Source organism: Miniopterus natalensis, chromosome X, assembly GCF_054644295.1.
Source record: "Miniopterus natalensis isolate mMinNat1 chromosome X, mMinNat1.hap1, whole genome shotgun sequence".
In the NCBI taxonomy this organism is placed as follows: domain Eukaryota; kingdom Metazoa; phylum Chordata; class Mammalia; order Chiroptera; family Miniopteridae; genus Miniopterus; species Miniopterus natalensis.
In genome coordinates, this window is record NC_142103.1 from 100,235,516 (window position 1) to 100,247,538 (window position 12,023).

The 12,023-nt window shown below is 42.5% G+C and overlaps 1 protein-coding gene across 1 annotated transcript in view; it reads left to right on the top strand.

Annotated features, from left to right (window-relative positions):
- Positions 1-10,846, top strand: part of FANCB (FA complementation group B) — a 47,619-nt gene extending 36,773 nt beyond the window's left edge. Inside the window, exons 9-10 of the mRNA XM_016202949.2 lie at positions 5,655-5,792; positions 10,289-10,846. Coding sequence (XP_016058435.2) covers positions 5,655-5,792; positions 10,289-10,339 — 189 coding nt within the window. The 3' untranslated portion in view covers positions 10,340-10,846. The remainder of the gene's footprint in view (positions 1-5,654; positions 5,793-10,288) is intronic.
- The last annotated feature ends 1,177 nt before the right edge of the window (positions 10,847-12,023 follow it).

A 12,023-nucleotide genomic window follows, 5' to 3' on the forward strand; every position in this document is an offset into this window, starting at 1 on the left:
CTCCCCTTTCCCCACACCCTCGCCAGCACATGTCGTTTGTTGATTTGTTGATGGAGCCATTCTGGCAGGTGTGAAGTGACACCTCATTGTGGTTTTAATTTGCATCTCTGATGATTAGCGATGTTGAGCATTTTCTCATGTGTCTCTTGGCCATCCGTATGTCCTCTTTGGAGAAGTGTCTATTCAGGTCCTTTGCCCATTTCTTAATTGGGTTGTCTTCCTCTTGCTGAGTAGTCTGAGTTCTTTGTACACTTTGGAAATTAGCCCCTTATCAGATTCATCCTTGGCAAATATGTTTTGCCAGACCGTGGGATTCCTTTGTATTTTGAGGCTTTTTTTTTTTTTTTCTATGCAGAAGCTTTTTAGTTTGATGTAGCCCCATATGTTTATTTTTTCTTTTGTTTCTCTTCCCTAGGAGATGTATCAGTGAAAATTCCACTGTGTGGGCTGTCTGTGACTTTACTTGGTGGTCTAATGTCATTTTTTTACATCTATCTGTCCAATTTTCCCAGCACCACTTATTGAAGAGACTGTCTTTACTCCATTGGATGTTCTTGCCTCCTTTGTCAAATATTAACTGACCATAATGGCATGGGTCTATTTCTAGGGTCTCTGTTCTGTTCCATTGATCTATATGCCTGGTGTTGTACCAATACCAGGCTGTTTTGATTACAGTGGCTTTGTAGTACAATTTGAAGTGCGGTAATGTGATCCCTCCCACTCTGTTCTTTTTTCTCAAGATGGCTGCAGCTATTCTGCGTCCTTTTTGGTTCCATATAAATTTTTGAAATGTTTGTTCTAGATCTTTTCTTGCTGTTCTCATTCTAGTTCTTTTGGTTGTTGTGTTAGATGGTTCATTAGGTCTTTTTCTTGTTTCTTGAGATAGGCCTGTAATGGTATGAATTTTCCTCTCAGGACTACTTTTGCTGTGTCCCATAGATTTTGGGTTGTTGTCTGTTCATTTTCGTTACTTTCCATGAAGTGTTTGATTTCTCTCTTGATCTCATTGGTAACCCATTCATTGTTTAATAACATGCTATTTAGCCTCCATGTGTTTGAATATTTTTGAGTTTTTTTATAGTGGTTGATTTCTAGTTTCATGGCATTGTGATCTGAGAAGATGCTTGATATGATTTCAGTCTTCTTGTATTTGTAGAATCTTGCCCTGTGCCTTAACTCACCTTCAATTTTAAATGATAGCCTTGCTAAATAAAGCAATCTTGGTTGCATGTTCTTGCTTTTCATTACTTTGAGAACTTCATGCCACTCCCTTCTGGCCTGAAGAGTTTCTGTTGAGAGATCAGCTGTTAGCCTTATGGGGGTTCCCTTGTAGATCACTGCTTGTCTCTCTCTTGCAGCCCTTAATATTTTCTCTTTTTCCTTGCCATTTGCCATTTTAATTATGATGTATCTTGGAGCGGGTCTCTTTGGGTCCCTCTTGTTTGGACCCTTTGTGCTTCCTGAACTTGTGTGATGTTCTCATTCACCAGCCTAGGGAAGTTTTCTGTCATTATTTCCTCCACCAAGTTCTCTATCCCTTGTTCTCTTTCCTCCCCCTCTGGCACTCCTATAATGTGAGTGTTGTTTTTCTTCATGTTGTCGCAAAGCTCCCTTAGACTGTTCTCATGCTTTTTAAGTGTTTTTTCTTTTTGCTGCTCTGATTTTTTTCTACCATGTTTTCTAATTCACTTATTCTATCCTTTGCTTCATTGAGCGTGCTTTTAATTCCTTCCAGTGTACTCTTGATATCAGATACAGCATTCTTTATTTCTGTCTGATTTTTGTTTATGCTATGTATCTCTTTTTTCATGTTTCCACTACGGTTCTCCATCTTATCCTCTAGTGCCTTGTTTTTCTCATTAAGTTCCTTGAACTTCTGTATAATCAATACTCTGAACTCTGTTTCTGATAGCTTGCTTAATTCCATCTCATCAAAGTCTTTTTCTGGCGATTTTTCCTTTTCTTTAATTTGAGGGTTGTTTCTTTGTCACCATTTTGGTAGGTCTTAGTGTTTATATCTATATATTAGATATATTTGCTGTCTCCCAATCTTGTGGGGTGGGATTTTGTATTGTGAGTCCAGTGGAGCCCAGAGGTGTGTTTTTCTTATACTTCTGAGCTCTTTGCTCTAGTCGTGTCCCTTTTGTGGGTGTCCGTTTTGTAGGTTCTTTGGGTTCTCCTTTTCTGGTTGGGTCTAGATTGTTGTTGACTAGTCCTTGGAAGGACTCTCCCCTCAGCTTGGTTAACTGTCTCAGCCACAACTTCATCGTGTAAGCTGTTGTACAGGTGCTGGCAAGGCAGGACAATATACAACTAAACTTCCAGGAAACAAGTGGTATCTTACAAAATATCTTGACAGTCACAATGAAAACAACCCAAGTAGAAACAGAACTGGGAGAGTGAAGGGAGAACAAACACACACACACACAAAGCTTAAAGAAAAAGAGAGAAAGAAAAGTAAAGCTTAGAGAGAGAGAAGTATATTGTTGTTAATAGTGATGAAAATTTAGAAAGTAATAATAAACTAAAATATAAAAAATAGAGAAGCTACTGGGAGATAATAGAGGCAGAGAAAAGATTCTGAAAGAAGGGCCAGTAAAAAATTAAGGGAGAGAATAGGAATAGGATAATAGTTGAAAAGGAAAAAATAAAAATACAATAAAGAGAATAAGAGAAACTAACAATCGAACAAAAGGACAGGAAGACAGAAGGGAGGAAAACAAAAGAAAGAAAAGAAGAGGAAAAAAAGTTATGCCAATGGATTGAGATGAGAGAGAGAGATAAAGCCTGGGTAGAGAGGGAGCCCAATAAGAGATTTGGGGGAAACTATAGAGGAAAGCAGTAAACTTGTTAGTTATAATGATAAAGTCCTAGCAATTAAGCATGAATATCAAGAAAGTCTTGAGAGTAGAAGGATAAAACAAAACAAACAAATTAACAAAACAGAGAAACAAAACAAAAAACAAGCTAAGCAAAATAAAGTTCTTTTATATAAAAAAAATAGTTAAAAATTTTTTAAAAATTAAATTCTTATAAAATTTAAAAACAAGAAAAAACAAATACATTTTCCCTCTGTTTCTCTTCTTCCTAAGGGAAAAAGAGAACAAACAAACACACAGACAAAAAAGCAAAACAAAAACAAAACAAAAAATCCAGAAAAATCAAATACAAAAAAAACCACCCCAAAACAAAAAAAGTAGTCAATCAGGTGAGTTTCTTCTGGGCAACTTATGTTGTCTGAGGGTCACTGTTTTGTGTGCTGATTTCAGTTTTCCTGGGAGGTGCTTGTGTATCACCCAATGTGAGGAGCCGTCTAGGTTTGGCTCTGGTGTCCTCAGGTAGATGGTTGCTCTGAGGCTCTCCATGGGCCACCTCTTATAGTTAGCTATTTTGCAGCCTTATAGTTGCCTGGTCTTACTCCAGAGTCTTCTGTAGAGTCTTTAGGGTGCAGGGTGGCTAGTGTAGCCCAGGGTATCACTCCCCTTAGAGGTGTCGCTGTCAGGCGCTCACTCTGCGGGAGTTAATCTCTGCTCCCCAGCCAGCTCCTCAGTCCCCACCCTGTCCTCTGATTCTAGTTCCCCGGGCTCTGGCCTGTTGCAGCTTCAGATTGATTTCCGCCTGTTGCCTTTTCTGTATCGGCCGTTTCAGCAGCCTGGGCTCAATGGGCTCGATTAAGAACATTCCCCTGAGCCCCTTGCCTGCCCAACCCCCAGCAGGGTTTTCAGCGTTTCCTCCAAGTCCCAAACAACAGTCCCTGAGAGTCTTATTCTTGTAAAGGCCTCCCATGAGCTGCTCTCCCCTTCCCTGCAGGACTGTGCCCTGCGGGGGGGGGGGGGGGGGGGGTCTGGGGCCTCAGTGAGCGGGACCTGCCCCTTCCTGTTGGGGGCGGTGCTCCTGGCTGCGGGAGAGGCAGGTGGGCTCCGCCCCTCCCTGCTCAGCTCTGGTTGGCTGGTTGCTCCAGGCCCGCCCCTCAATCAGTCTGAGCAGATGCCAATCCCAGCCTCCACTCATCTGCACAGTGCACCCCGGGAAGGTGGGAGCCAGTTCCGCGATCAGACTCACAGATGCACAAAGGGACACACAGCGGAGAGTCCGCCCCTCAAGGTCCTGCTGCCCACGCACCAAGGCCCCCAGCGGGAGGCGACCCAAAGTCAGCTCCACGCATCTCCCCGCACCGCTGGTCTCAGCAAAGCTGGGGCACGGCGCCCCTCAGGGCGGGTCACCCATCCCAGCCTCCCGGCACCGGGAGCTCAGGGCAGGAGGGCTCCTCCCCTCCCCCACGCCCTGCAGATTCAGCGCTTTCTGGGGCTCAGCACAGTGGCCCACAGGGAGGCAGAGGGTCCCCGTGTGCGGCTGCTCAGCGCAGTCCTCTGGTCCCTCACCACGCGGGTGCCACACACCTTGGGACGGCCTTCCCTATGGTCGGCACCCCGAGCATTAGATGCCGGTTGTGGTCTCCATTAGAGGCTTTGTTTCCCGGGAAGGCGCCGGCCGCCATCAGAGGCTTTGTTTCCCGGGAAGGCGCCGGCCGCCATTAGAGGCTTTGTTTCCCAGGAAGGCGCCGGCCGCCATCAGAGGCTTTGTTTCCCAGGAAGGCGCCGGCCGCCATTAGAGGCTTTGTTTCCCGGGAAGGCGCCGGCCGCCATTAGAGGCTTTGTTTCCCGGGAAGGCGCTGGCCACCATCAGAGGCTTTGTTTCCCAGGAAGGCGCCGGCCGCCATCAGAGGCTTTGTTTCCCAGGAAGGCGCCGGCCGCCATTAGAGGCTTTGTTTCCCGGGAAGGCGCCGGCCGCCATTAGAGGCTTTGTTTCCCGGGAAGGCGCCGGCCGCCATTAGAGGCTTTGTTTCCCGGGAAGGCGCCATCCGCCGTCAGAGGCTTTGTTTCCCGGGAAGGCGCCGGCCGCCGTCAGAGGCTTTGTTTCCCGGGAAGGCGCCGGCCGCCGTCAGAGGCTTTGTTTCCCGGGAAGGCGCCGGCCGCCATCAGAGGCTTTGTTTCCCGGGAAGGCGCCGGCCGCCATCAGAGGCTTTGTTTCCCAGGAAGGCCCCGGCCGCCATCAGAGGCTTTGTTTCCCGGGAAGGCGCTGGCCACCATCAGAGGCTTTGTTTCGCCAGGAAGGCGACAGCCGCCATTAGCTTTGTTTCGCTGGGAAGGCGCCCTCGCCTCCTTGCGGGCACTCCTGGTTCCCTCTGCGCTCCTCGCGGGGCGCTCCTTCCCCTCTCGTCGCTCCGGGTGCGGGATCCCCGCTTTTGGAGGGGGGTCCGCTCTCCCGAGGGGGGAGGAGCTTTGCTGCCTCCAGGCCTCGGGGCTCGGAGCCCAGCACAGGCTTCAGGGGGTCCCCCCTTCCTACGCCCCCTCTCTCACCGGCCTCCGTGATGTCTCCTCAGGGCGCCCCACTCGCACCCCGTCCACTCAGGTATGTTTCTCTGGTGTTTCCAAGCTGGCTACGGAGGGTTTAGGAGCAAATCGAGCCCGTGGCTGGGAGCGGGGGCCTCTGCTGCTGCTCACAGGGCCCCCATCTTCCCTGTCCTCCAGCACTGCTCCTTTTAAAAGTTACATAGTATAATATGTCACCCATTTATATTGAACTGAATGTCCTCTGAATTTTCTTGCATCATAATTTATATATTTTATGCCTCCACACCTATCTCATTGCAGCAGCTGATGGATGGCAGACCAACACCAACTTCCTGCTCCAAAGTCCTGTGCTTCCTCTTGCTCCATCACTACTATGGACAGGAAGATTTGTCCATCATTACAACTCTACTCAGCCCTATCTTTTCTTTTCCCTTTAAGGTATGAATCTCATTATTTTGTTGTTGTTAGTCAAAAGTAAGATCTTCCTTGAAGAACATTCTTAGAAATGGTGAATGAAACTTCAAAGGAGTAGAATATAATTTAGACCCATCTGTCTCAAAGGCCAGAACCCTGCGCGTAGCACTGTGCATGACGCCTACTCTTCTATTGTGGTGCATGGCAGAGACCTTGCTGCAGGCCAAGGTTATCTGGAGTTCAGTCCTGGCTGTGACCCTAGCAGTGCAGTCTTCTAGGGCGGCCCATGTTGCTTGTATCTAGAATGCTAACATCTAGGTCTTTGTCTCAGTAAATGTTAGTTGAATGATCGAGGCCATGGAACAAACACCTAACCTGTCTGCTTCAGTCTCTTTGCACCTTGGAGGCATTCCTTTGAAGGCTTCTCTGTCTCTAGAAATGTATTGTCATGGGGTGGCCCATGTCTTCTCACTCTACATATCTTCCTGGCTGAGCTCACTCACTGAAATGGTTTCACCTATCATCTATTTATTTGTAAATCTCAAGTTTAAAATTTATAGCCTCTCTCTCCATTTTCTTCTCCCCTCCCCTCCCCTCCACTTTTCTCCTCTACTCTTGTGCTCCATAATAATAGACCCTTAACATTGCTAAGAAGACTTCAAGGGTTACCTCAATAATCCTAGAACTCCTGAAAACCACTATGGAATATAATTTTCCCTGTTAAATGCATGTAGAAGAGAGAATAGAGAAAAAAACAAACACAAAATACAAACGTAAACAAAATGCAAAACAAAGGAAACAAAAACCAGGTTTCTCTGAGGTCCTGAGCGAGGCACTCTTCCTTGGTGTCCCATCTATTCTTGTTTTGTCAGTTCTTCCATCCAACAAACAGCCTCTTGGATCATTGACTTCCCCTCATTCCTCCTTCCCTCTAGTTTTAGTCATTTCACATCTTATTTACTACAATAAAACAGTCCGTTGGTCTCCCTAATTTTGTGTTTTTGTTTTTCTCTATTTTGTTGTAGATTAGTCTTCCTAGAAATCTGTTTTTGCTTTGCTATCTCCTTCTTTCTTGGCGGATAGTATAGAGTAGCTCCACTTTGTGTAAAAGCTCATGTGGAATCTCCCTCCAGGCACTTGAGTCTGCCATCCAAGGGCCTTATGTCACCTGGCAACCCTGCTTCCCACTTCTAAAACCGACCTCTACACCTCTGCAGCAGCCTAATGCATAACCACTGGCCACATATGTGATTGAACCCTTGAAATTTGTCCTGAAGGCCTGAGGAATTGAATTTTTAATTTATGTGATTTTAATTGATTGGCATTTAAATTTAAAAATTCAAGTTTTGTCAATGTGGATGCGAATATTAACAGAAAATGATTTTGGGCATTTGATTCAGTTACTGGAAGACATTTAGGTTATGTTTGGAACAACTCAGGTATGTAAATTCATCTTTTCAGTTGTAACTTTTATAAATCTAAGTGCAGATCAAATATTTCTGATAAATTTAGCATCCAAATTAAGATATGCTGTGTGAAATGCACATTAGCTTTCAGAGACTTAGTATGAGTAAAAGAATGTAAAATATCTCATTAAAATTGTCCATAAATTTTTTTGTATTTAGTATATATTGAAATAATAACATATGGATATATCAAATAAGATAAAATGTATTTTTTTAAAAATATATCTTTATTGATTTCAGAGAGAGGAAAGGAGAGGGAGAGAGAGAGATAGAAACATAAATGATGAGAGAGCCATTGATCGAGCCCACTACCCAGGCATGTGCCCTGACCTGGAATCGAACCCCGATCGCCTGGATCCTAGGTCGATGCTCAACTGCTGATCCACGCCCAGCTGGGCGATAAAATGTATTTTAAAATGAATTTAATCTGTTGCTTCTGCTTTTTAAATGGGGCCACTAGAAAATTTTAAATTACATATATGACACATTATATTTCTATCAGACTGCTATTCTAGAACAATTGGGCCATTTTTCTATTCTCTCCTCCCTTCAACTTAGATTTTTCCAGGGCAGGCTAAATTTTTAATATTCCCTCCCCCCAATCTTCATAAATAACTCATACTTGTTAGATAACCTGTTTGAATGAATGGCTTAGAAAATGTGATCCAGGCTTCCACCACTCCCCCTTCTAGTGTTTTCTAATGTTGTTCCTCACATTTGGAACATCCTTGTTTTTTTCTTCTTTTTTTTTTTTTTTAAAGTTATCTTAGGAATAGTTTATTTCTTTTTTTTTTTTTTAATATATCTTTATTGATTTTAAAGAGAGGAGAGGAGAGGGGGAGAGAGATAGAAACATCAGTGATGAGAGAGTCATTGATGGGCTGCCTCCTACATGCCCCTGGCTGGGGATAGAGCCCACAACCTGGACATGTGCCCTGACCAGGAATTGAACCCTGATCGCCTGGATCCTAGGTTGATCCTCAACCGCTGAGCCACGCCCATCCGGGCCATCCTTGTTTTCTTTTCCAAAGAAAGTTCAGTTACTCGAATCAAGTATCATGCTTTCTTCCTCCTTTGACACAATTACCAGATCTAAACTACTACTTTTTGAGCAACACAGAGGCTCAGTAAGGGCCAGTTGAGTAATTGCTCAGTGCAGGAAAATTCCATATATGTGAAGTGTATCCTTATCGAGTTGCCAAATATTCAATTTGGCGATTTTAATTAAAGAAATATGTTTGCATTTTGGTAGATGTGCTATAGTGGAAAAAGAACTTGCTATAGAGTCTGCAAACTAGGGCTTTAGTTCCAATTCTTCCTCTCTGCACACCTGACCTTGGACAAGTACACTTCACCTTTCCAGGACTTACTTTTTGCGTCTAGAAAACAGATTAGGTAATCTCTAAGCTATATTGCAAATCACATATTTTATAAGTCTGTGACGGAAATCTTTCTCAAATGCCTTACACAGTACTACAAATTTTTAAAAATAGAACATGCTGCACCGAAATTAGCATTTTTAAAAATGTCAGAGTCATTATTAGGGATGTCAATTATTATGCACCGACAGTGTAATGCAGCTAAGGGTTTATTGTGTGATGTGTGTGATGGCTTACTTTTCAAATCATCTGCTTTTTATTTTTTAATTAATGTCTGCCCTTTAATTTCCTCTTTTGATGTTGGACTGTCCCCAGTCACTTATTGCTGATGCCAGCCCTGCCTATTTTAATAGCTTCCATGTCTTCTTCTCACCTAGTTTGAGGCTTCTAGCCTAAGGTGATGTGGGGAAGCCCAGTAATGTTAAGCTTGTTTGCCTTATGTCTGAAGTTGGTCATTTAGTCCCTCAGGAGCCATTCACTGGGTTCCTGTACCTGTGTGCAAGGCACAAGATGGTGCAGGGCTGAAGAAGAAATAATTTATAAGTCATCTTAATAACCTTGGGGGAATGTCACAATTTAAAAAGCATGTGAACTTTAGTGTAGGGCTTCTGCAGGTCTTTTTTTTTCACTTCTCAGTTTTCAGTCCCTTTACTGATGACTGAGTTTCCTAGACAAGTGATCTATAGATAATAGAGGGCTTAATAATAATAATGGTCAATCAACACAGTGAGGAATTCTCTCAGGAATATACAAAGGGACAAGTCAAACAGCACAAAAAGTCCAGAAATAGGCTCCATGTATATGTAGGACCTGATTGTACACAGAAGTAGTTTCTCAAAACAGAGAGAAAAGGATGGATCATTTAGTGTCTCATTTAATGCTTACTATTAGCTTGTCAGCCAGATAACATTATTCTCCCCATTCTAGAGATAAGGTAAAAAAAGAGTCAGAGACCTGCCCAAAGTGTCAGTGGTAGATCTGGGGGGAGAAAATGTATTATCTTTGGTGTTTCTACCAGTGCTCAATACTGAGTCATTTCATGTTCAGATGACCTGAACCCTTCCTAGTGGTCAAAAGAAGTAAATAAAAAGGTGGTTCTCAACCAGCAATAATTTTACCCTCCAGAGTAAAATGTCTGGAGATGTTTTTGGTTTTCACAACTGGAGTGAGAGGGATGCTTTTGTCATCTAGTGGGTAGAGACCAAGGATGTTGCTTAATATCCTACAACACAGTATAGGCCCCCAAGAATGATCTGACTGTAAATGTCAATATTGCCATGATTGAGAAACCTTCCAATAGACCAAATAAAGCTCTTAGTACTTCATTAGTAATGTAGGTTGGATTACAATAAATAATTTATTTGAAGTCCATTTTTTTCCTTGCTCACACTATATTAAAGCAAGAAACAAGTGGGAGGAAGGTGAAAAAAAAGCTCCTGAGGCTTGGAAATACCTGGAAACCTTTTCATTTTATCTTTCCTGTGGGAATATAAGTAAAATCTAAAGACTTGCTACATACCTATAGTAGATATTATTAATGTTTGCCATCAAGGTTTCTGATCCTTCTTTTTTGGAGATGGGGGCACATGCCCTCTTGAGGTTAAGAGTAGTCATGTGACTGAAATGTGAGTTATGGGGGAAAGCCAGTTTGTGATTTTCCATGCTTTCTTCCTAGGCCACAGCAGCAGTGGGAATGTATGTTGGTATGGAGAAACCGAAAATCTAAGCAACATGGACACTGCGCCTATGCATAGAGGTCAGCAATTCTGCCTAGTCTCCCAGATCTACTAAAGACGTTGTATGAGTAAGAAATCGTCTTTTGTCATGCTACACCACTGAGAATTTTAGATTATTACTGTAGTGCACTCTAACTTATCCTGTCTAATACATCCAAGCTAATTAGCAAGGACTTTGGAATTCTTGAACCCCCCCCCCAAATTTCTGGGGTGTTGCTTCTGCCTTGGAAATCAGGATATATTAATATTTCATATACATATTCATTCACACTGCTTTTTCAAATTCTGATTAGCGCTCAGGTCCTAGAGAGATGTTCATCTCTATAAAACTCCAGTCACTCTGCAGTGAGCACCAAATGTTCTTACCATATATTTGTTGGGACTGTCTGTGAAGGAATAGTTTTTTAGGCCTTGGAAGTATATTTTATGTTTGAAATGATTTCTGTTGGCATTAAAACATGTCCTGATTGGTGACATCCCAAGCTTGATGACTTTTGCCTTCTTATTATAGAAATTATATTATGAAAGATATAATGTAAATTTTATTTCATTTCCTGAATTTCTAAATTAGAAATTGCGAAAATTCTAGGACAATGGTAAGCAACCTCTCCCTGTTCTCTTCTACACACTTTACTCTCTCTTTCTCCCTAGTTTGAATCAATACCATATCATTACTTCTGTGATCTGTTGGAAACAATATACCTTTTTTTGGTAAGTCAAGGATCCAGAGACTAAAAAACAAACTTTTAAAGTCCAGAGACTAAAAAACAAGCTTTTAAAGTGGCCATTAGTACTCTTGTAACATTATACCTACAATCCAATGTGATTTTTACCAACCCCTTCTTGATGTATATCCATTTTAACTACCATATTTATTATTGCATTTATTTACTTACTCAAAAGTATTTATTTACTTTATAGCAATCCTATAACCTCATTGAATGAGCTTCAACTGTAACCTAAGGGTCACCTACCTGGAAGTTCCTAGCTCTTTCTACCTTATGGGAGTTGTGTGTCCTTTCCTTCTGAAGTCAAGTAAACTGCAGTGCAACACAGTCCCTCAGGTGGTAGAAAATCTAACATGCTGACCAAGATGTCTGGGCAGTTCTGTGCATCTGATTTCTTGTGGTTTGTTCACACTATGGCCTGTTTCCCTGTCACCCCTGAACCCTGGTGGCTCTTCTTCTCATTGTCCATTTTGCCTTTTTCTTTGTGTTTCCTAGGGACTAGAGTTTTGGAATTTTTTTTCTAGTAGGTACCAGTGGTTATTGGTGTAGAGACATTGTGTTAATAAAAAAGAGCAGGAGGGATGGCTATATTAAAAGTGCAAGAGGCCAGTGGTAACTTTTAGATTGAAAGTAATTTAGAAATCATGATCATGTCCCAGAGCTATGTTTTTCAAACTTTTGAAAACATGACCTCCAGAAGGATATACTGTTTTGCTATGATCCAATATACTTAAACACATATATAAACATATGACGAAAAAACAAGTGAAATAAAGGTTCATGAAATAGCTACCTTTACTACATGACAGGCATTCTGATATTTTCTGTTTTCATTAGTCTAACCTGTTCTATTTTGTGTTTTAAAAAATTCCAGTTATGGTGCATCAAATGATTTTACAATTCATTAGTGGGTCATGACCCGTAGTCTGAGGAATCCCGTTGCCAA